The 24,852-nt window shown below is 43.1% G+C and overlaps 2 protein-coding genes and 1 long non-coding RNA gene across 14 annotated transcripts in view; 2 read left to right on the top strand and 1 right to left on the bottom strand.

The window, feature by feature from the left end:
- kcnq3 (potassium voltage-gated channel, KQT-like subfamily, member 3) overlaps positions 1-5,496 on the top strand; it is a 129,155-nt gene extending 123,659 nt beyond the window's left edge. The window contains exons 28-30 of one of the 3 annotated variants that reach the window (XM_025900422.1): positions 687-1,238; positions 5,127-5,197; positions 5,344-5,483. In XM_025900422.1, the coding sequence (XP_025756207.1) occupies positions 687-1,238; positions 5,127-5,161 (587 nt within the window). In that variant the 3' untranslated portion in view covers positions 5,162-5,197; positions 5,344-5,483. Of the gene's footprint in view, positions 1-686; positions 1,239-5,126; positions 5,198-5,341 lie in introns of those variants that run through there. The other 2 variants (XM_025900423.1, XR_003214942.1) reach the window with 2 other exon arrangements.
- A 10,603-nt stretch (positions 5,497-16,099) lies between these two features.
- oc90 (otoconin 90) overlaps positions 16,100-24,852 on the top strand; it is a 25,771-nt gene continuing 17,018 nt past the window's right edge. For 8 of the 10 annotated variants that reach the window (XM_025900427.1, XM_025900430.1, XM_025900434.1 and 5 more), the window contains exons 1-7: positions 17,887-18,692; positions 20,357-20,408; positions 20,717-20,770; positions 21,635-21,809; positions 22,878-22,987; positions 23,286-23,417; positions 23,617-23,697. In XM_025900427.1, the coding sequence (XP_025756212.1) occupies positions 18,627-18,692; positions 20,357-20,408; positions 20,717-20,770; positions 21,635-21,809; positions 22,878-22,987; positions 23,286-23,417; positions 23,617-23,697 (670 nt within the window). In that variant the 5' untranslated portion in view covers positions 17,887-18,626. Of the gene's footprint in view, positions 16,184-17,886; positions 18,693-20,180; positions 20,248-20,356; positions 20,409-20,716; positions 20,771-21,634; positions 21,810-22,877; positions 22,988-23,285; positions 23,418-23,616; positions 23,698-24,852 lie in introns of those variants that run through there. The other 2 variants (XM_019353957.2, XM_025900429.1) reach the window with 2 other exon arrangements.
- On the bottom strand, positions 17,765-20,742 carry LOC112842901 (uncharacterized). The gene is made up of 3 exons (XR_003214945.1): positions 20,659-20,742; positions 18,668-20,426; positions 17,765-17,892 (listed from the first exon to the last, which is right to left on the bottom strand). It is a non-coding gene; the product is annotated as an uncharacterized LOC112842901 (long non-coding RNA).

The following is a 24,852-nucleotide window of genomic DNA, read 5'->3' as shown; positions in this document are numbered from 1 at the left end:
GTCACACTGTTTTACAGCCAGTGTCGTTTGATGTACGTCGTTACCTGTTCGAGCCTCCTGTGCACTTTTTTCTTGCTGTGGTTCTGATGCAGGTTGATCTTAGTTTCATAAGTTCATTGTTGCTCTGCCTTTTATTACATTTTATAACATCAGAGTTTAATCTGGCGCTCTGTCCTTGAGACTGGTTTACATCTCAGTCTGAAACCTCTGTGAAGTCTTCCCTGTGCTTGGATACAGGTTCCCTCTAAGCGTGTTTCTTTCCTGTAAAGGTGTTTTCTTTAGCATCCCTCATGTGGTCTTCTGTGGTCATCGAGCCTGTTTTAATCGTGTAGTTTACTCAATGTTGATCTGAGCACTGATGCTCCCACTGTCTGTCTCTGATTCATTTGTTCATTTTTGGTGAAGTTTAATGAAGTAGTTTTGTTTGTTTTTATGCTTTTTTGCTGTTTATATGACTGCATACAGATTACAGTTACATGCATATGTTCTGTTAAAAGTTTAAATTTCATGGACACAGTGGAGAGGTCCAGTTTGCTGAGGTGGAGTCGGGGACACCTTTAAGCCTTACCTGTCTGCTGACTCAGGCTGTAAACGTGGTTCTGTTTCCAGTCCCATGATGGCTGCGTCCTGGTTTCACTCTTGTGGAGACAGAAAATTGAGCCTATTTCTTTTTCTTGGTTTATCAGCTTCACCAGCAGCTGTGGATGAAGCAGCTGCGTCTACAGCGAAGATCACCACAGCTCAGCCGCTCACAGCAGCTCCGCAGCCTACGACCGTCATGCCTCAGAGTTACGCTACAGCCGAAACACTGGAGACAACCCAGCAACCCATGGCACCAAGCACGACAGCAAGAGCTGTAACAACACAAAGGGGGACCACACCCACTGTGGCAGCTTCTCAGAGTGGAACTACGGAGGAAAAAACAACTTTAGCATCAATTACAACCTTAAAACAGCGAACCACCACCACCGCCGCTCCGACTGCTGCAGCTCCAACCACAGCAGCACCACGATTACCCACGGCACCGGGCAGAGCTTCAACCTTCTCACCAGCAGTTAGTCTGATCCGGACGCCGGCGTCTACGAGCACAGCACCCCCGCATATGACATCCACAGTTCATCCCACAAGACTTTCACCTGTGCGAGCCTCAGCAGGACCCACGGTGCCCAGGAGGACTACAGGGCCTCTAGTTAGAGGAACTACAACTCCCAGCAAGCCAACCGAGACAGAGAAACCAGGTAAACGATTTGTTCTTTCAGATATTTTAATTCACTAGCTGGGCCCACGTTTGACAGCGTTTTAGTAGGTAAAGGTGAATGCTTTGACATGAATTGAGCTGCGGTTTGGGGAATGGCCTTGAAGGGGACTGACGATGGCTCCTGGGCTGATCCCCATGTACTAAATAGAAGTGAAGAAGTTGAAGAATGGAGAACAAGGAGGGAGGGTGGGGCACATACACGAGAATGATCAGCTTGCAGAACTGGGGGAACCTATATAGATGAGAACTGGAAGGAGCGTGTTAGGAGGCGTGGTCCCGCTCCTGAAATTCAGATACATAATCTCCAATATGAATTATTTTGTAGCTTCAGCAGTGAGGAAGATGCTCTTGTGTGTTTTCTCTGGTTAGTTGTGCAAAATAAAAAGATGAAATGTGGCAAATAACCAGAATAAAAATATAAATAAAACCGAAAATGTACATGAGATAAAATCTAAGGAGCTTGGAAAGAAAGCAACTGGACTTCTTTAAGTTTCTTGAAGACGTTTCCCCTCTCATCCAAGAAGCTTCTTCAGTTCTGAGAAGCTTCTCAGAACTGCAGCAAGTTTTACCTGCTGGACAGACAAAGCTGGCGACGGGTTCACTGTGACCTATGATGACGGCTTGTTGGGAAACACAAGGACAGACAAGTGATTTTATGTAGTTATTGATGAATGTACACAGAGGGAATCAAACATGGAGACCTGTGTAACATCACTGGAGCCACAGTTTGACTCCGCCCACTGACCTGCTCTCACAAAGCGACTCTAATCACATCACAGCCTTCCTCTGTCATTTCTGGACACGCCAGCGGCACTGATTCAATTTCAGCCTGGAGAAAGGTGTGTGTGTGTGTGCGTGTGTGTGTGTGTGTGTGTGTTTTGAGCACGGGAAGCCATGCTGCAGATAGTAACCATGGTAACGCAGCCTCGCAGCCTCCTGTGCGAAAGCTTTGATGGGTTTTAAGCTGCAGAGGTTAAAGTCAAATTAAGGCCAAGCGTTCAGCGTTTATCTGTCTGCTGCTCTCAGCGTAAACCAGGAGCTCGTTATGAAATTCCATAATTACATCGTGAGGAAAAAAATACGGATTCAAATGTCAACTAACAGTTTCCACAGTCGTTAACGTACATTAAGACAATTTTATGTGACAAATTTTCTTAAATGGTGGATTAAAATATGTGAAATGCACATTCACTAATTGAATATAGTATAATTTGCATAAATAATATGACCCATAGTAGATAAAGTCGAGACTGTGTAGAAAAACAACAAAACAACAAACATCCACTTTCTTTCGCTTATGAGGTTCAGGGTCACGCGGGGCTGGAGCCTTCCCAGCTGTCATAGGGCAGGGAGGAGGACGGGTCACCAGTGTGTCACAGGCACACACAGAGGCAACATTCACACTCACTGCATGTGTTTGACTGTGGGAGGAGGCTGGAGAAAACCCACACACTCCCACAGAAAGGCCCTGGGCTGGATTCAAACCCAGGACCCTCCTGCTGGGACACCCTTCCTATATTTTCTTGGATTTTTAAACCTCAGCTGTAAACAGCTGATTATCATGTCCTGACGGGCGGGCGTCATGGACACGCAAGTGTTTGAATGCAACAACACGAGAACGAGGTGACATAGATGCATCTATACCAGGGGTGTATCTATTAAAAATCTCTGATAAGTTTGAATCTCAGTGACTTTGACCCCAAGGTTAAAATCAGTGGTCAAGGTTTCTGAAAATCTTGTGAATATGATAAGTTGAGAACAAGGTGATGTAGGAGTTTGAAATTGATACCACAGGTGTCTCCACAAGGAGGCTGACAGCCGCTGGTGTTTTAATCTAAACGTCAGCAGCATGGATTCAGCATATCTCAGGTTTTGTTTGGTTCACTTTGTGTCATTTGTTCATTCACAGCCATTCTGGGGTTCCAAAAAGAGACAGGAATGGGGGAAATAATGTGACGGTGAAGCAAACTGAAACAGGTGATTGTAATCATGATTGTTGCAGTTTGACCAACAAATGAGTGAGAAAAGTTACAGAAATGTTCCGATCTGTTACCAGCAGCGAGTCCAAACCCAGCGCCTGCTGTTGATGTGCCCGGTGTCTCCAGCTACGTTAATGCAGAGCAGCACCTGATGGTTGTGGCTCCTAAGATATCTAAGATCACCTGTGAGGTTCTCACTGTGTTTCTTTAACTTTCCCAGCACAGCCACTAGATGGCAGTAACACCACACTGCAAATAACAGCTGCCCCAATCCCCCCCCAGCTCCCGTCCCCTCCTCTGATTTCTGCCTAGCAACAAACAGAAGGCCGGAGCATCCTGTGCAATTTGTCAGCGAGTCATTAGCGTGCAGTGAAATGAGCGTTTGTCACCCAGCTGCACACGTCTGAGTGTCGGCCTGTGGAGGCTGATGTTTGACACACACACACACACACACACACACACACACACACACACACACACACTCAGGAATGAACGCTGTAGATCAGGTCGTTGCTGCTTTTGTGTTTATTTTTGTTCAAATTAAAATGAAATGATGAGTAAATTAGGAGACAGGAGCTGAGATGAAAAGCTGCATGAGTTCACCTGCTGACTGAAGGCTTTCTTTTTGATTTTCTCCTCTGTACAATAAAACTGAAGAAGAGAAACTGAGCACTTGTTGGCTGAACTCATGAGTTCACGTCAGGTTTTCAGCAGCTCGTCAGTCACGTGACCCTCAAACCTCATGTGCTGCTGTGTCTCTGCAGGAAGCTGCTGTGGGTTCATTGTTGCCTGGAAGCCCTCCCACACCATCACAGCTCCGTGTGTCACCATGGAAACATAGACTGTAAATAAAAGATGGGTGTGGCAGAATCAGAATACTTTATTAATCCCAGAGGAAATTATGTGGTCCAAGACAGTAGGAACAGTAACTAAGTAAACTTAATATTATAATATGTTACAAAGTTACAAATGTAACTAAATAGCTCCAAGCAGCTGGGACCTTAGCTTTTCACCACCTCCATGTTTCAGAGCCACAGGTGACCATGAACATGAACTAGAGGCTGGCGTGCTGAGTTATCGTTGAATTATAGCGAGCTGCACACTCACAGTTATCCTCTAATTAGTGCGAAGTGAAAGACGAACACAATACCTGAATTTTAATTCACCAAAAGTGAAGCACAGACTTTTTGAATGTTTGCATTAAAAATGCTCCAGAATCGGTCGATGGTTCGGGTTCAGTGACTGCAGTTTAATAAGGAGACAGACTCTGAGAACTGAATATAATTTATTTAAGCACAGAGTTATAAAATATTAGAAGCTACATCGCAGGGCAGAGCCCCAGCAGCAGTAGGCGGTAAGACGGGACCCCCCGGAGTGTAGCGGCTGGTGGTGATGGAGAAGAAGCAGATGGAGGTTTGAACTTTGAACTTTGCCCCTGCTGCAGAGGAAACTCTTGGTCTTCGTGTCCTCAGCCTTGGGTTTTTTAGCTTTTCAAGAAACTTTCTTGAAATTTTCCCGACTGACTGTAGCTTCATTCAGCTGGAAACTATTCCGATGACACCATCAGAGAGACACTGACAATAGTGTGCACGTCATCACACCATCTGTAATATGTTCTCTAAAATGTCCCATGTATGAAAAGCAGATTCTGTGCGTGCTTTTTGGTTGTGTTGCCAAGCTGACGTTAATCACGCTCCAAGGATGAAATCCTTTGTGCTGCATTTCCAAACCAGCGACCAAACATCCCTGTTGTTGGTTTAAATTTGAATAGGAAAAGATTTTTCCTCCTGATATCATTGTGATCCTGGTTGCAAGGCGAACAAAAACGTGCAGCATGTGGACGAGCACGCAATTAAAATTCATCTGAATGTGTATTTTATGATAATCAGGAGCCGTGAAGCTGCAGCAGGTTACCCGTGATTAAGACGCGGCTCCAAACTGCTTCCGTGAGCTTTTAAAGGTTAATTTACGATATGTTTATTATCTTTAATGTGACGATCACCTTCTCTCTGTGGACATCACCTCCTAATTTGATTTTCTCCTGCAGAACACACAGATTAATTAAGCCGGTTCACGACTGACGTTCTTCTCTCTGTCTGTTGAGAGGCTGTCCCTGGAGGAGGCCCGAGCTGAGCGCCGAGTCCGTCCCTGGCGTCACGACGACCGTCGGCGCCCACAAGCTGCAGCCCTGCGTCCTCGAGCTGTGCAAGTTCTTCTCCCAGTGCCTGTGCAGACCCTTCAGCCACAAGACGCGCATGAAAAGGTCGGCAAATTCCCCCTGCTGCCTCACAACAGCACCGCTGCAGACGGCGGTTTGAGTTGTGCTCGTGCTCAGAGTGTCGCCCGGGTTATTTCTCTCAGCTGCTGCACTTCATTAGGTGACCAAACCCAGGCAGCGTAAGGCAGAGAACACAGAGTGAAGCTTTCTAAAGTATTCTTAACAAGAATGAGTGGCTGACGTCATTCGTGACAGTTCACAGCAGCAAATGTTAAAAAGAAGCTGTTTGTGTTCTCAATGTAATGAGCACTGCTCAGAAAATGGGAAAACCTGCTGGATATGTACACTGATAAGGACTGGATGTGTTATTCATGCTGTTTGATGGAAACAAAGATTATCATCCTGCAGAGGCCTGGATTTAAAAAAAACCCTGAAAATCAAAGTGAAACGATGCGACAGGCCAGTCTATTTGGCCGAAATTTTAATAAATTGCAACAACTCAAAATGATACTCAGTAGTTTGTTTTGGCCCCCACGTGGTTAAATACATGCCTGACATCCCAGATCCTCCCAGATCTGGGCCGGGGCATCACTGGGCTCCTGGTGTAACCTTGCGGCGTCAGAGGTGCTTGTATGAGGGTTAATGCCTGTGCCATTCTCCTGGTTTGGGAGTTGCAGCTCTTAATACGAGTGATGTGAAACAAACCTATGAAGAAAAAAAGAGCGAGTTACCTTCCCCAGGATCCCTGCTGGGGCCGGGTCAGAGAAAGAGGCCAGACAGCTGTGGCTCTTTGGCCCGATTGCCCAGCAGGTCGGGCTGTGGAGGTGAAGTGGTCTGTGGGCCAGGCAGCGTTCAGGGATGGAAGTCCTGGTGGTTTAATTCCCCTGCTGCCAAAACCTTTTTTTTCTTGCTTTTTGATACATCTGAAGTCACCTGAGAGGGACACCTCCTAGGTGAGGTGTTTCAGGCATGTGTTACCTGGTGGAGACCCCCCTGGGCAAACTCAGGACATCCTGGAGAGATTTATGTCTGCCCTCTGTTTTGGGAATGCTTTGGTGTGCCACAGATCAGAGACCGTGATCACCTTCATGTAAAGACTGTATTTGTTTGCAGGTTAATCATCAATTAAAATGTATATTTATCTATTTGAAATTGCTCGGACATCCTTCAGTGGCTCAAAACAAGCCTGATTTCTGTCTGTTTAAAGCTGAAGTTCCCACTCATGCCGAGCTGACTCTGAAGCAGAAGCTCGAGGTCGTCTCTTAACGCTGTCACCTTGTCTTGCAGGTACTGTGACGACAGCCACCTCTGGTATGAAAAGCACACCTCTGAGGTGTGTCGGCGGGTCAGGAGGGTCTCCTTCTCCAGAAGTAAGTGGACAGCATGAGACGTGACATTGCACGTGACCTGCAGGGCTCTGATGCTCTAGACTCCCTGTTCAGTAAAACAAACACCTGCAGCAGCAAATTATAAACTCAGCGCTTCAGCCTGATACAGCAGTATGAAGGAGTTTGGTCGCCCCGGGGCAAACTGCATATTTTATTGATGTTTGAAGAGAAAAGGAGTAAACTTTTCAAATCGGTAAAATATTTCTGTAAAATATGCAGTCAGCCAAAACATTGGATCTCTGCTGCCTTCACCTCCGTATATTAGATTAACCTTTATTTATTGATTTTGTAGGAGTTTGTTTAGATTTTGTCCAAGAAACTTGAAGAAAACATGCACCTCCAAAATACCTGAGCTAACAGGAAAGAAAGTAATACAAAATAGACATTTTCACAGTGAGAACATAAAGACATTCATAGTGACGAACGATTCATGGACAGATGATTTTAAAGCAGTCTGAGAAACGCCGTCATCCGTGTTTCTTAAATGGATTCAGTTAAAACAGCTGATGTTGATCCAAATCCTGAAGGTGCTGGTTTGAAGCTGCAGAGCACTGATAAGTTATTAGATGTATTACTGAGTCTCAGTTAAACCGTCTGTATTTAATTCATCTCATAAACACTGAGAATGTGATGGATCAGATAGTTTTTTCTACTGTTTGCTCTGTATGATGTCATCTTGTAGTATGAAAACCACACCCACTTTATGGGGCAGCCAATGAGGAGAAAATTGGCTCAAAGGAGGAGGAGCAAAAACTGCTGGTTTGAGTCAGTAGCTGCACCGAGGCTCAGCATGAGTTTAAAGTGATTAATTTATACAGTTATTCATGCAAAGTTACTCAAGTATCAGCATGAGGCATAAAAGAAACATGTGGAGCTGTAAGTTTAACATAGAAAATAATGGCTATGGCTTGAGGAGTTGGAACTACAGGAAAGATGTGATCTTATTAGGTGTAAACGGTGAACTGTTTTTCATATCAGTGCATTTAAAGCAGTGCTGTCACCCTGTGATAGAAGATGAAAATGGTTTAGGATAGTATTCATGTTGTGCTCTTCTAAGCACTGCAGGAAAACCCAGGGATGTTTAATATTCCTAAATATATGGATAGGATGATCGGGGGGTTTCTGTTTGGGTTCCTCGGGTGTGGAAGGATCTGCCAGAGATGAGAAGAAGCAGCAGCTCAAACCTTTACTGGGTTTTAATGTTCGAGTGAGAAATAACGAGGAGTGATTACCAGAGGATCTCTCAGCCTGCTTTTGTGTTTCATGGTGAGAAATTGCTCACAAAGAGGAGAAAACAGGGAGCGATAACAGTGATAACTTAATTCAGAAAGCATTTAATGACACCAGGCTGACAAAAACATTCACAATTTTCATGCTTACCCTACAAAGCTCTGCTGACCGAGAACAGATAACAGAAAAATCAAATCTCACTTTAATTTTGCTCCGTTGTTACTCAGAGAATCGTTGTTGATCATCTGAAGCTGATCTGAAGTCTGGGTGCGCTCGTTTGTAGTTGTAACTGATTAAAGCGGCGATCAGCGCCGACTAGAAATGAAAGGCTGCTGTGAACCAGGAAGATGAAAGATTAATCACCCAACTCTAAATTTCTCTTATTTATGCAGCAAAATGTTTCCACCGTGGAGCCCAGCTGCTGTAAAAGAAAATAGTTTATACATAAACAGCAATGTTACCCAGCTGAGGGAGACCAACATAGATTAACTTACTGTATTTTTCGCACTATAAGGCACACTTAAAATCCTTTAACTTTCTCAAAAATCGACAGTGCGCCTAATAATCCGGTTTGCCTTATGTATGAATTCTGGTTGTGCTCACTGACCTCGAACCCATTTTATGTGCTACACGGCGCTCAAAAATCTGTCAAAAATGTTTTAGTACGACTTTGGTAAGCTACAAAGCCGCATGCCTTGATGGATTGTCGGAGCATTACGGCTACCGTAGTCAGGAGCCTCGTGGAGTAATCTGGGTCCTAAACTCCGTCTGCTTCAAGTCCCAAAAACAAAGAAAGACTGCAACATCACTGGGAGTTAAAAACTGTCTAAATTCTTTCATCTTTAATAAAATGAATCAGCGTTGCTGCTTTACCAGGTGTGACAATTAAGTTTAACATCCAGGCATCCATGAAAACAGGATTTATTAAATGTAACAGAGTTAGAAGTTAGCGGGAAGTTAGCTCGCTAGTTTCCACCTAAAAATGATATAGCATGTTAAAAATTAAAGTGTACAGCTCTGCTATCACTTCCAGCATAAATGAAGACAGAAAACTAAACAGCAGTGACGTTTGTAGGGTTACTGAAGTTGGGCTAGCTGGTTATAATGATGTGCTACGTGATCGCTAGCGACACAGCTATGTTAGCACAACATAAACAGTGAAGCTGGAGGATGAACGCTAATAGTTGCTTCGCTTAATGCGTCTTATAATCCGGTGCACCTTATGGTCCGAAAAATACGGTATTCCAACATGTCGTTTAAACCTGCACTCTTTTTTTTTTTTTTTTGTTTTTTTTTTGTCTGTCCCATTTGGTTCTTTAGCCGTCAGAATTGTTGTCTGAAGACCAACAAGGATACCAAATGGATTTATTTTGCCAAATGGATCATCATGGCATTGCCGTATTGGTCCATTTGATCAAACTTTGTTGTTATTATTTATTTTATTTTCAGTTGTTACAGATGGGACAGACATGACTGGGGGATAGGAAAGGGAGAAAGAAAGAGAGGAAGGAAAAGAAAAACAGAAGGGAAAAGGGACAGTGAGAAAGGGCACTTACAAAGACAAAGAGAAAGAAAGAAAAAAAAAAAATCTCCTGGATCACCTGTTGAGAGAAAAAGAAGAGAAGACAAGCAAAAAAAACCAAACAAAAACAAAGCAACATACTAAACACAACACCATCACGTTAATCTAGCTAAGTGTGAACAGCAGTAAATACTAAATATTGAAAGTTGTTGTGCAGCACGCAGGATAGACAGCGCACAATGTGCTTTGAAGTAGCAGCTAAGAAAGGTGTAGTTTATGTCTACGAACAGTGAACACCCGTGTGCACACCTGTGTGGATCAACGCGCTTGTATACAAAAGGTTTTCCCATGTAACGATCTGCTAGAGGGTGTGGAGGCCCATAGCCCCGTCCCCCAGGGCATGAAGCAGGCATGGAGGAGATCCAGGCTCCAGACATCCAGAGGACCCAGAGTGCGAGAGCCCAAGGAGTACCACCGGAGGGGCATCCGTGCCACCTTCCTGGGAAGGGCTGAGGAGATCCCCTGCACTCTTATTAGTGGCCAGCAGGAGGCGACTCATCCGCTCAATCAAATTATGACCTCAGTAAATTCTGAGTTAGTTTATGTTCTCAGTTGCTTGTTTCAGGTCTTCTAAGTACCATGTGATGATAATTTTGTAAACTATGGTTTGCATTAGCTTCCAGTAGAATATAAATCAGGTCCTGCCTTACCGCGTGACCAACGTGTTGCAGAATCCCTCGGTTTCTCAGTCAGATCCATTCGTGCAGTTTTGGGGGGATGTGGTTGGTTTCAAAGCATCTGAGCTGCCGTTTGTGGGTCTTACAGCATTTAGAGAATTACTGGATGTGCGAAAGACGTAAAAGAAGCTTTCTGTGGCTGCTGATGGAGATGTGTGACATCATGAAACATGGCCATAGCTTCCAGTTCTGAAACGTGGCTTATGTCTGCATTCTTTCTGATGGCCAGTAGGAAGCGACACCCGGGCGTGCAGAAAAGCCCAGACTGTATAGAAGTCTATGAGAAAATGGTTGTCCTGCTCAAAAAGTGTAAATGTTGTTTTGTTGGTTTCTCAGCTAGTTGTATATGAAATATGGAGGAAGCATTTGAAATGTCACCCACTGATTTTTGACTCCTTAGTGTTCTATTAAATAAAAATATATTTTATTTACATAGCACCAAATCACAGCAGCAGTCGCCTCACCGTGTCGCAAGGTGAGGACCCTACAATGATAATGCAAAGTCAAATTTATTTATATAACAGATTTAAAACAAAGTGCTGCACGTCTAAAATAATCAGATGAGATGAAAACATGACAGGACAAGATGACGGCAATTAAGAAAGGAAACATAAAATGAAAAAACCTGAGTGAGAAATATGCAAATAAAAGTAGAACGCATTGAAGAAGAACACCGTGCTAAGTACAATGCTGAGCCGTTTTTCCTCATTAAGAATTTGTGGCTAATTATCGTAAACATGGACGCTGAGCTGTTATCAAAAAAGAGGTAAAACGTGAACAGATGCAGACATCGACCCACGAACCTGCACCGAGAGCAGCACAGGGAGGTGAGTGAAGGGCGCCAGGTCCTCTAAGCGCCTCGCGTGTTTCAACACACCAAGATGAAAACGCTTCACATGAGACGACTTCCAGATCCAGAGGGTGACGTCACAGTTGCTGCTTCCATCTTTAATATACAGTCTGTGTAGGCCTTTTAATAGCAACAAGGAGAAAATCAGAGTTTCTGACGAGTAAGGGCCGAGAAATGAAAGCCTCAAAGATGAGGTCATTTTGTAGTTCTATAATTACTTGTTTCCTGCTTCATCAGTAAGGTTGGTACGAGAGTTGATCCATGTTGGTGCATTTAAAGCACTTCGGAAATAATTGGGGAGCTCGCTTCCATCCTTCACCTGTGCTGATGGCGACGTGTCGGCCCGTATCAGAGCTCATTAGAGCAGCAGCTCTGCAGGAATCTAATGGGCTCAAGAGGTTGTGGAGAGAGTCGCCTCTTTCCAGGCGTCTGACACGCCGAACGATTCCAGCGGCAGGCCGTCGAGAGGCCTGTCAGCTCAGTCCTCCGGCTCTCATTAGACCTCCAGGTTTATTTTTAGACTCCGATAAACCTGATTAGAAAGTGACATGAAAAGCAGTGAAGGCAAAGATTAAAAACTCTCAGCTAACAGCACAACATCGCAGAAGCTGCGGCTCATTTATGGAGAGCAAACTCAGAGTTATTGGAGTTTTATGGGTAAGATTTCAAGCGAGATTGCATTCATTTCTCCACATAATGCTTATTTTATGATGAGGTTAAAGAAAATAATGAAAGAAAACATGGAAGTCCAAGATGGCAGCTCTGCGTCGTCAGTATAATCTGTTTCATATAATGATCATTTATTCAGTATGTTTGAGACCTTTGCTTTAAGCGTGTTTGATCATTAATAATTAAACGTTAGTGGATCATCACAGAATCCCAGCGGCAGACGATATCAAACACGATGTTGCAACTTTTTACAAAATAAGCGTGAAAAGTCATGTGATGTCGTTGCAGTCCCGTCACTGGGGGCGTTCTGGACTCTCTGCAGTCTTCTCTTGAACGACGGGTGCTGCAGAAAGTTTGGATTTCCTTGAAATTAAAATGTATTTTTTAAGCTCAGTAAACGCTGGGGATGAGCTGCTTCCCTGTGTGGAGGAAGTTAAGTGTTTCAGGCTCTTGTTTACTTTCTCGCTGTCTTCAAAGCATCAAAGTGAAGATTGAAAGTTTACTGGTCGATCTACGTTCCCACCCTCGGCTCCAGCCACGAGCTGTGGGTGATGACTGAAAGACTGAGATGGTGGATACGTCCTGCAGAAATGAGCTTCCTCTGTCTGGTGTCTGGGGGGGGTTTCAGAGTAGAGCTGATGCTCATTTGCTATGAAGAGAGCCAGTTGGGGGTTTGGGCATCTGACCAGGATGCTTCCAGGGTGCCTCCTTGGTCAGGTGTTTCATGTCCTACTGGGAGGAGACGCCCAGGCAGACCCAGACACACTGGAGAGATTGTTTCTCTGGAAAAGCTGGAGGAGGTGGGGAGGCAGAAGAATGTCTGCTTAGACTGTTGCACCCACAACCTGACGCGGACTATAAAAGCAGCAGATGATGAAGCGATGCATGAAGTTACGATTATTGAACAAAATCATTCTGATCGTGGCTTCTTCCGTGATCGAGAAGCCCTGTGGGGATCCATGCACGGAGGCTGAATGCCTCCATCGGAGGTGGAGAACGAGTCACTTCACGGCACTTCACAAATGAAGTGACTTTATCTTTTAGTTTTTAAATACTTTAATAAGACAAATCGCAAATTTTCAAAAAGCTCCTTCAGATAAGTGATTTCAAGCTTCAATGTAAATGTGCTGCTGTGTTTCCTGGACTGGAGATGACCAGTGTGGAAACAAGAGAGCTCGCTAAAGCTTTTTGAACCTTACAGTCGGGCTCATGACAAAACTTCATGATGTTTTCTAACAGGTTCTCCTTTAAGTTCGGATCCTGATCCCAGTGAAGATAAAGTGGCAAAAACTGTTATTAGTGGGAAGGAGGATTTTAAGAGGTTTAGGATTTTCTTAATTCTGTTTAATTCAGCTCAGCTCACAACATTATCTCAACAATCATATGACCCCCTGTGAGCAAACACTTGGTGACAGTGGGAAGGAAAAACTCAAACAGGAAGAAACCTCCAGCAGAACCAGGCTCAGGGCGGTGCAGCCATCTGCTGTGACCGGTTGGGGGTGAGGGGAGGAAGACGGGAGAGCCACAGATTAATAATAAATGATGATTAAATGTAGAGAGGTGTATAAACACAGAGAATGACGAGTCAGTGAAGAAGAAACACTCAGTGCATCATGGGAAAGCCCCGGCAGCCTTAGAGGACCAATCACTGCTGATGTCAGGATTAAGACAAACTAAAGGGTTTGAGTGGTCATATCAATATTTAAGGCGTGTTCAGTGATAGATTTATGATGCAAGAAAACATTCCACCTTAAGAGCTGCCAGCAGCTGCCGGTTCCCTTTGACTGACTTTTATTCTACACCCTGAACAGTGGCTGATGGAGATGAGGGTGGAGAGAGACATCATTAGTGTGTAATCTCTCCAAAGGTATGAAAAGAGCTGCAGCTCGTGAACATGTGTCATACTTAAAAAAGAAGAAGAGAGACGATAAATCTGTGCAGGGCTGATGCTGGTGGTAGATCTCATTAAAGATTCGCTCGACTCACCTCGAGCGCAGCAACACTGAGTAAATATTTGGCAGCTGATAATAATGCAACAGTGCAGCAGTGATTAGTTGGGTCTGTCTAATCTTTATCAGCAGCCTGATTGATCCACGAGTAAAAAGTGCAGTCAGTCGCACGCTGAAGCAATGACACAAAGTTTGAATGTCTGCCTGAGCTGGGAGGCCTGCTGACGTCCTTCAGGCTGAGATCGCAGCTCAGAGCTCTTCATACTCCTCCTATTGTGTCCGCTGACCACAGGAACAAAGGGTGTTTTGAGGAGTGTGACCCCTGTTTAAGGTGGTATGCTATGGTTGCCTGCACTGTAATAAATCCTTCACGTGATTCTGCTCGTGCGTGTTTGTGGAAACAGCCAGCAGCTCGGTTTGTTTCTCTTACACACACTAAAATACGGATCATTCGTGGATTGTAATCCGGGGGCACCAGAGGGGAACGTTCGCCGTAGCTGGTTTTGTTTTGTGGTAAAACTCTGTGACCTGGCTGTAACCTTTCCTCCACAGACCTGAAACAGAGGTGCCTGACAAAGATGTGCAATAAACTGTGACCGGAGAGGAACAAAGAGCCGCTCATCATCACAAACTACAGCAGATTACAGATTACGGAGGCCAGATCTGAGTCAGATTTCTGCATCTGCACGGGTTTGGAAACTGTTTACACGCTCACACAGCGGTGCGGCTTCACATTCATCCCCCTTATCTACTCTGTGATTTCATTTACTTTGTATCTCCAAAAAGATAAAAACTAATCTGATTAATAATGGACTCTGAAATCTGCAACCCTCAGACTAAGTCTGGACTGTTTATCCTCAGATCAAATGAAGACTGTGAGGCAGAGAAAACAGTCTGAAATCTGAAGAAGAAGCTGTAGAAACCCAGAAACAGATGTAGGGTTTGAGGTTTTATGTCTGTTAAATAAACATCTGGTAATTGTTGTATTTTTTTCTCATTGCTTGTTTTTGGATCTACGTTCAGCCTTAATTTGTTCAGATTAGTCAAAGAGGTTTGAACCGTCTGGACAGAGGTGGGAATTATTTCAGCCTGTTGGAGTCGATCCAGACCTGACTCTTCACGAGCATAAAAATGGTGAAAATCTGACATTTCTCTGTTACTGTCAGTTATCACAAATTAATCTGATCTAATCAAGATCCTTGTGGATCGGCAGGCTTGGAGTCCGAGGCGTGATCTCAAAGAAAAGCCTGGAGTGTCAGATGACAGCCACATATCCATAAAACCTGAAACGCCCAGAACAGAGTTATTATACTTCTGTATTCATCATTATTCTAGTCAGCTTCCAGAGAGGATTCAGTTCGTTTTATTGTTTAATTTATTTATTGAGGGGTATTTGTCAGGTGTCAGATTTCAGAAGTTCAGATCAGGTAAAAACACTTTAACCCAGAGTCGACATCTGCTCCACAAAACTCAAACTGGAGACGTTTTCTCTGCATTTTATTTGATTGTAGTTCGTTTTTCAAGCACATCTTATTGTTTCAGGTTTTTTTTTTTCAAATCTCTTTATTTGGTTTTCCAGTTGTCTTTGTCCATAAAGATGATGTAGGTTCAGATTTAACTGATTACATATATATGGAAAAAGTTAAACAGAATGAAATACAGCAAACAACAGAAGAAAGTTGGACAGAGGATGTTATCTATAGGACTACACGTGGAGCTCAGTGATCGTTTTTTAGTCTAGTTTTAGTTCACTGGAGCAGCCTCGATCCAGAACTCTGTTTAATTTTCAGAGATATTCATGAATATGCATGAAGAGTCCACCGACTCTCACACTGTTTACTCTCAGTGAATTTGAAACCAGCTGCTTTAGAGGAAAAAGATTCTCCTCCCTCTGAACAGAGCTGCTGCCGTCCCTCCTGACAGATGCACTGCCCCACTATCAGCCCCCTGTTATTAAACCCACGGCGATCACCCCTCCTCCCTGCAGGTCATCATTGATCTGAACTCCAGGAGGATCAGATAAGTCCAGGTCGAACCCCAGGTCACAGAGCCAGCCCTCCTGCGGGGACAAAGACCACTCTGTGGGTCCCCCTGTCAGGACCCCACCTCTGCTAAAGCCTGAAATACCTGCATGGAAATAAACCACGATAAGCTCCTGCTCAGGTATCACCTGATAGCCAATAAGAGCTGACCTGAACAGGATAAAGGTACCCCCCCACCCTCCAGCCCCAGAGAGATAAACAGTTTTTGGAGCTCAGAGTTTATTCTGTTAGAAAACAAGCATTAAAAAGGCTTCCTCCCCACCGAGCTGCGTCTCGCTCCTGAACGTGGCAAAGAGTTTAATGCTTAAACAGAAATTCTACAGCGACGCTCCACAAATAAGGTAAGAGTTTCTTTGCTTCCTGTTTAAATCTTTCTTTGGTTAGGTCAGTGTGTGTGCATGTGTGCATACACAGCATTAAACAGCACAGCTATAAAGTGAAGACGTATGAGTGTAACAGGCAAGGATAACGTTCATGTAAAGTCTTCAAAGCGCTCAACTTATCGTTGCGTAACGTTGCCTCTGATCACTGGATATGTGAGACAGCTTAAAAATCCACGGCAAAGTGCTGCAGCTCCTCTGGCCTTCAGCCTCTGATCGCTATCACAGCTAACAGAGGCTAATATTATCAAGCATTTTCAGTCTGTAGTCAGAGATTAACTGATGGGTTTTTAGCTTTATACTGCAAAGAATGTAAAGAGGTAATATTAAGGAAATGTTAAAGAAATTGAGAAGTTTTCGTACACTCATCATGAGCATGAATGTCATGGTGTGATTGAACACCATACATCTTTAATGACATTAAAAAAAACAAGACCTTTGATTTTATTTTAGATTTTCTCAAAAGTATGTATCCAAATATAGACATACACATCAGTAATACTTGATCAAATTATGAAGTTGCACCTTGATCCGATGCTTTTGCTATCCATCAGCAAGCTTCTGGCATAACTCTGGATATTTGACCGCTCTTCTTGGCAGAATTGGTGGAATTCATTTAAACTGGTTGGTTTCCTGTGACTGACCCAGCTTTTAAGGACAGTCCTCGTCCTGTTGGGACACCTAAACCTGGACACCTCTGTCCGAGTTTCAACCATCTAGCTGTTGATTTGAGGTGATGCTACAGATTTTATAAGTAGTCCTCCTCCTTCATTCTTCCATTTACTTTGTCCAGTGTACCAGTACCACAGGCAGCACAGCAGCCTCAGTGCATGATGCTACCACCACCCTGTTTGACACCAATGCTCTTAGGTTTGAAAGCCAGACCTTTACTTCTCCAGATTTAGTTCGTATCATTTTGGCCAAATAACTCTGTGTTTGTCTCGTCTGACCATAAAACTTGGAGCTGCAAATTCATGTCAAACTTGTGTCGATTTTGGAGCAGGGGCTTCTTTCTTGGTCAGCACCCTCTCGGTCCATGGCGATGGAAATCTCGCTTGAGCCCTGGTTAGTTCCTGAACATCCAGACTTTCATCTGAGGGTGACGGTGTCTTCTTCCAGATGTTGGCAAAGTGGTGAAACATCAAAATAAGAGAGAAACTGCCAGTTGCAGTCAATCAGGATCACAAGAGAAGTTAATAGACCTTGGCATTGTAAAGTCTGTTTCAATGTCAAGACATTGTAGAACCCTTAGAACCACTTATTAAAAGATTTGAGTTTTCGGATTTTTCCTAATCCAAACAAAATACATTTAAACCGAATCCTTGATTATTTTTTAATGCAGTAAAGTTATATGCTGTGCAACCTTTCCACCTTGGAAAAAGAACAGTTCAAAGACATTCATGCTCATGATGAGTGTATGTAAACCACAAATGTATACACAAACTATTTATTCCTGTTTCTTTAAAATAACAATCTTAGTAATGACGTGAAATTTTTCAGTGGATTTCTTTTATACAACCTGCATGAAACAATAACGAATATGTCAGATTAGCCTTTTGTGGTCCATCTTCAGCACTTTGTAGTTTCATCATGGCAGACCCACCTCAGCAAAGCACACAGTTCTCTTTTCCTGAGGCCTTAAACTCTTCTTCACATCCCTCCATGCTGCCCTGGAGGTCATGTGACCAGTGAGACAGCAAATTTGGCATTAGTGCAGAAAACATCATATACATAAATCAAGTGATACAAATCAGGTCAGTTTTAAAGCCAATAATGAAGTTATTCTGACATCTTTAGAGGAAGTTTGCTCATTAATCCCCTCAAAGACACAAACATCTGATTTTACTCAGTAAACTAAATGAGAGTACCGATAACAAAACGAGTTTGCCCTCTAAAACCTCAAACATGAATCTACATGTAAATATTTTGTCTCATTTTGAAATGAATATGTGCGCCTTAATACTAGAAGAAACATGTAATTGCTTTTAAATAAAGATTAAATAAAGTTTTAAGGGAATAGGATCAGATGCAAAAGTATACTACAGCAGCTTTTCCCATGAAACATTTCCTGGATTCCATGGTGCATATTAGCATGCAGCATTCGTTGTTTCTCTGCTGCAGGGACCTTCATCATTGTTGTTGCTCTATTGATATCACTCCATAGATCATAAAAAAATGACGCGTCAGTGTCATCTGGATCCATTAATGTGCAGAGTTCTTGCTTTGAGGTCGCATTAAATCAAATCAAATCAAATCAAATCACTTTTATTGTCACGTCACATGTGCAGGTACACTGGTACAGTACATGCGAGTGAAATTCTTGGATAAAGATTAAATATAAGTGCAATAATGAGACAGCTGACCTCCTGAGAGGCACTGATCACTTCCCTGCTCTTGGTGAAAAATGCTTGAGGCTTTAATAACGTTAATGACACACTTCTTCACCTCATCGAGCGGACAGGAGCCACAGGTGGGCCGAACCGTTTGAAGCTGTTAGAAACATTGAAGTACTGAGCGGAGAAAGTGGAGAGCGTCGTCGTCCTTGTTTTTGTGTGGGAGTCAGCGCTGTAATGGGTGATGTCAGAGTATTTTCAGGTGTATGTTACGTATTTGTAAAAACGCGTGACCTGATGACTTTGTTGCTGTGATTTGGTCGATGATCCTCAGCTTTGAGCGTTTGCAGGAATCACAGCGTCGTTGCTGCTGAGAGCAGCGGCTCAGTAAGCTTCAAACTGTGACCTCTTCTGGTTTTGCAGAGAATTACAGCAACATGCAAATCAGAATATGAAATTTACATTTATCGTTTATTCGAGCCTGTTTCAGGAAGCAAGATCGGGGATGAGTGTATTAATCTTAATTTCCACAATCAGAAACAAGCTAGAGTGCTTACACTGACTCCGCACATGCTCAGTATGATACCCCGTATATAAAAGATGCCCACTATGAAATATCAGATTTATGTTGTATCTTCAGTGTTGCTAAAATGTTGGTATCTCAGAGGCAGAAGTGACCATATTTGCCTCAGAGTGGAGTGCTACTTTATCAGCTAATGCTAGCTAGCTTAGCTAGCAGTGTCTAGCTAGACCAGTATCTGCTGGTTACCAAAGTAATATCACCAAAAGGAAACGTCTTCGACTGGATGTAGCGTACAACATTACAAGTACACTGACAGCTGAAATATGGTGGTGAAATCTAGTCCAGTGATTCAGAGTAGTGTAAATGAGGCCCAGCACACAGCTAGCAGCTGCAAGTACTCAGTGATACCTGTCAATCAACGTGGCCACACCCCTAAACTTAAACCTTACCAGCATCCAAATAAATAGGTTGGCAAAAATGTCACCCTGTACAGGTACAGAGGTTACGAAGGGTTAAACTACCCACAGAAACCGAAACTGTTTTTGAACCAGGCTGTTTATTTCTGTTCTGAACACTGGACACACTTTTGAAGCCAGCCTCTAGTGGACATAAGAGGGACTGCAGCTTTTGGTTTTTAAATGTTGACTTCATTTAATTTAATTGGATTAAGGGAGCAGGTAGTGATCTATAAACACATTTCGAGTGAGAGTGGAGCCTATTGCAGAAAAACTAGGGGATAAATCAGGGTCAATACTATGACCTCAAATGAAAATCACGATTAATTGAACATTTTACCTCGATTTTGATTATTGATTATGATCATCAAACACACACCAGGTTTGCACTGTGAATGTGATCTAAAGCTGGCATATTTGCTGCGGTGATATGACTGTGCTGTCAACAGTGCTGTAACAGATTGGTGGGATTACCTTCGGTCGCTGAAACCATTTTTCACGTGATTTTCTTCTTAATGTTTCATGTTGTCTTTACTAAAGATTACAATTGTGTCCATACAACAGAAACAGCATTTTTAACTATAATCTTTATCAATAAGGAAAGTTCGAAGTCTATTCTTAAAAGTAGAGAGAGGGTCTGTCTCCCAAACCCACACTGGGAGCTGGTTCCACAGGTGAGGAGCCTGGTAGCTTTTAGAAACGCAGGAGCAACAGGTAAGCCCGATCAGACAGGTAAGCCCGATCGGATTTGGTCTGATATGATGAGCTTGTGCACCCGACAGGAAGTTGAATATGAAAAAAATCTTTCTCCGTCTGAACGCAGGTACGAGTCATGTTCCTGACGTGGATGTTTCTGCTGTCTGCTCTTCCAAACGGTGAGTCCCTCTGTAAAACTGCACATCATACAGGATCCATTTAATACAAACTAGTTCTATACTTTTACCTGCTGACTCAAAGATTATGATAAGGATCATTTACCAATTATTTACTAATTACTAAAGAGTCAGAAATGCCTTCAAAGCTTGAATAAATATTTGTGTCAGATTAGCTGTTAAACATATAAAGCAGAAATGTTATGTCTCCTTTAGTTTCTTGACTTGTGTGTGCTGATGTGGAAACATTTACCTTTGGTGTTTTAAAGGTTACATTTATGACCTTAATCGTTTTATTTATTCTTATCCAGCGCTTTCCGCCGGCTCCATCTTCTGTCCGGACCCGGAGGCAGATCACATGACTGGTGAGAACAGAAGCAAACATTAGTTAATAAAATGAACAGATAGATGGATAAAAATAGACAAAAACAGGACTGGAGGCAGAATGTGTATGAGAGGGGGTCAGAGGGCATTACAAACTCTTATTGCTGTGGGGATGAAGGACCTCCCGAAGCGCTCAGATCTACAGTACAGTGAGAGGAGCCATCTGCTGCTCCTGTGCCCACCCAGGAGGCCACAGAGAGAGGGTCTACTTTAGTCCATCGCCCCCCTCTGCCACAGTTTTAAGTGAGTCCAGCCTCCTGCCGAGCACCAGGCTGGCGTTAGGCTGTTTGTGGTCATTTGTGTCATGCATTTCTTTATAAAATAGACATTGATGGTGACATGTCTGCGTTATGATCAGTCTTGTCCTCACCTGTGGACCCCCTGTGCTGCATCTTTAAATGAAGTATGGACTCAGGACTGAGTCTTCAGTTTTACAACATGAGACTTAATTGTAGTGATAAAGATACAGACTCGAAGCGGCGTTGTGTAAATCTCCTAACCCTTCATGGATCTACAGCAGCAGCAGCGTTCTCGACTTGGATAGCTCAAACAACAGTCGTCGACTTCCTGTGGCATTGTGGGCCGTTGTTGACATCGAGGTCGAGAGGCTCTGATGTTCAGCGCCTCTATGGTCTTAATCAGCACTGTACCTGCATGTGGAGATCTGCAGTCCAAACAATCTTCCACCCTGTGTGCTTCTCTGGACTTAAGTTACCTGCAAACAGGATCATCTATGATTAAATCGCTATGCTCTCCACCTCAAAGTTTACAGAATCTCTGCAGGTGCGATCTTTTCGCGGCCTCGGCGTGTTTGTTCATTCACCTTCCGTCGTCTCTTCCTGCAGATTGTCTTGGGCTGCGCTTCACCTGGATACACTCGGTCTTCGATAACTTCCCCTCCATGCTGAGCTTTGTGTCGAAGCTGCACTGTGCGACGGGGATTTGCCCACGTGACCTGGAAGATTATGGCTGCTCCTGCAGATATGTGGCAGCTGGAAACCCCATGGATGCTCTGGACGTGTAAGTAAGCCTCAGATTGCAGCGGGACTGCGGTCACAGCAGCTGCTGAATTTAAAATACGCCATAATTGAATTCAAATGCTGGAGGCAGGCAGGTGTGAAGCAGACTGAGAGAGTCTTCGCTGACCACCCCTCCCATCACCATGGAAAATATTATTCATTATGCTGGAATCCCTCACAGGAGTTACAGTACAGGAAATGTCCAAATCAAGAGACAACAGCTTTAGGGTGGACTGGAATAATAAATGAAACCATGTACTTACTGTAGTACATCTCTCAGGCTGAACACCTTTAAGGTCTGTCAAAGCCATCAAGAAGAGGAATAAGCAACTCAGGGATGGTTGAAAAAATTCTGGGAGACTTTCCACCGTTTTCTACTGTTAAAGCTAACCTTTAGCTAAAACTAACCTAGCAATTTCCAGCAAGTCAAAAATTGCAGGCTAAGCTAAAAACTCAGTTTTAGACACTTTTTCCTAACCTGGATCTGTATGATGCTATAGGATGCTATAGGATGCTACAGAAGCCAGAAGCCAATCAGAAAAAAAGTCGCTTAAAAGGAAGGGTTGGATTAAAGGGGGAGGGGCTTGTTTCTGACAGAGCATTAGTCCAAGCTGAATTAAATACAATGTTCATAAATATTATGACTTCTTTTTCTTTTTAATGTTACATTTACAGCTGAAGTCACTTTTTTTATTCATGGGTTACAAAATTAGCAACATAGCTCCTTCATCTCTGTGAAGCTAATCAGTGTATTTGATAAAGAACATGTAGCCTCTGTTTCATTGGTGCCATATTGTAGAAAGTATAAAAATAATTATGACTATTTCTCAGATAAAAAAAGGCAAAGACTTTAATCCCAGACTCGATTGCTTTGATGTACTTTTATAATAAGCCACTATATTCCTCTACGTATCTGCAAACACCAGCTATAAGTGTATATGTGAAGAGCTTTTATTGTGAAAGGCACATGCAGGAAGCACCCCTGCACTGAGCAGGTTGTGTTTCGCGTATTGATCAGACCCTCGTCATGTTATTCATCTCTTCTTCTTTTTCCCGTTTCCGTCTGCAGGTGCTGCGAGGCTCACCGGCTGTGTTACCAGAACGCTGCCCCCTGCAGGCAGGAGCTGCCGCTCGCCCCGTACAACTTCAGCTGTCCAGCAGCTGCAAACACCAGCTGCGGTGAGACTTGCGGTTTATTTTGGGAAATGTGCTTGTTTGCTTTCACACTGGGAACCATCACAAGACTTTCCCTGTCAACAAAAAACAAGTTTTACTCACAGTGGAACCAAAAATGATCATTTTCACACTCGGAGTTTGTACAAAGTGAAAAGAAGCGATACAAAAGTGACTCCTCCGTACACTGACCTGCTGCTCTGTGTCTAGACTCTTGGAACCCGACACAGTTACACAGCAGAGTAAATAAAGACTGTGGCACTAGTACAGTGTACTAATGTCTGTGGCTCTTTCTGTCTTGAAGATGCTGCTGATTTGTGTCAGCAGAGGTTCTGTGAATGCGACCGAGCCGCCATCGACTGCATGACTCAGAGCCCCTACAACTCAACGCTGAGAGGCCTCGCTGACACGTCCTGCTCAGCTACAAATCAAACAGGTGAGACGAAGTGAAGTCGTCTCCACAGCCAACATCTGGTTACGGTTTTTGGTTCCTTTGGATGTTTAGTCATTTCACTCATGTTTTATAAGGAAAATTTATATTCAGCTTCCTTCAGTGTTTCTCAAACCAGTGCATGCTTTCTGTACATCTGCATTACAAGCAAGAAACTCAATCTGGCTTTCTTTAATGGCACCAGTTTGGCAAAATGGGACCAAATCCATGACTCGTGCTGTGGAGGACGAGGAGGAGAGTGGATCAAAATCACTGATCAATACAGGTAATATAAAAATAACTCCAAAGACATAAATCGTGTGCAGACAGGTCTTCGGTGCAATAAAATACTGAACACACTGTTGGTGAAGCTTCTGTTTGAGTTTGTAAAAGGAGAAAAAAGAAGAATCGATGTCCTGCAAACTCACTGTGGAAACAGTCTGAGGCACTTACAGTAAAGTGAGGCACCACTGACAGTTTTCAGTCACCAGGTAGCTTCAGACAAGCGAGCAAAGAGAAACATGGATACATCCAATTAAGTCTGGTGTTCTTTTGGCAGCAGCTCCTCTGCACACCCACACAGTTAGACCCAGACTCACAATCCAGCTTTTTGACTTGTTTCCAGCTGAGTTATTTTTACATTTAAAACCTGGTTTAGGTTTGTGTTTAACACTTTTCTTTGGGCGTAAACTCAGACCTTTTTTACAGTTCTTTAACATGCATCAAACTTCCAGACTTGGTTTAAAATTGGCTCGATCTGGATCCTAAAGCTGCAGTCGGAGATGGTCGTAACACGACAGCAGTGAAGCCGGGCTCTCTGGTTCAGTGCGCCTTCGCATAAATCGGGATGCATCGTATGTGTCTTGCAGTCATTCACCAATCAGATGATGATATGAAATGGTGAAAAACAATCTATGAAGTCATAAACAGCCTGACTGTAAAATAAACAACTGTTGCAAGTAAAAAAAACAATAAAATAAGATTTTAATTTGACTTCGTTATTTTAACTCTGAGTGCGCGCTCGTCTCGCTGCTGCTGTTTATATACAGTGTTTCCACTTCACGTTATATCTGCGAGAGTTTAACATCAAAGCTTACTGTGTCGTTGCCTAGCAACACAGATCTATGACGTTTCCTGGCAGCAGTGTTGGTCAAGTTACCTGAAAATAGTAATTAGTTGCTAATTACTGATTACTTCTCTAAGAAAGTAATCTCGTTAATTTACTGATTACTTATTTTCAAAAGTAATTAGTTACTTAGTTACTTTTTAAAAACACGATACACAACCTGAATACGTAATAAAGCAACAGACCTTTCAGCCCAATTCTATTGTTTCTGAATAATCCATCATATTAAATGTAATCAAATGAAAAAGTTTCTTTTTAAAAATTGTTTTATGATTTTTAATCTTTTAACTTTATGCATCAAGCAAAAATTAAATT

The sequence above is a fragment of the Oreochromis niloticus genome, linkage group LG18 (genome assembly GCF_001858045.2).
Source record: "Oreochromis niloticus isolate F11D_XX linkage group LG18, O_niloticus_UMD_NMBU, whole genome shotgun sequence".
Classification (NCBI taxonomy): domain Eukaryota; kingdom Metazoa; phylum Chordata; class Actinopteri; order Cichliformes; family Cichlidae; genus Oreochromis; species Oreochromis niloticus.
The sequence above is the reverse complement of the archived record's forward strand: the minus strand, read 5'-3'. Positions and strand labels throughout refer to the sequence as shown.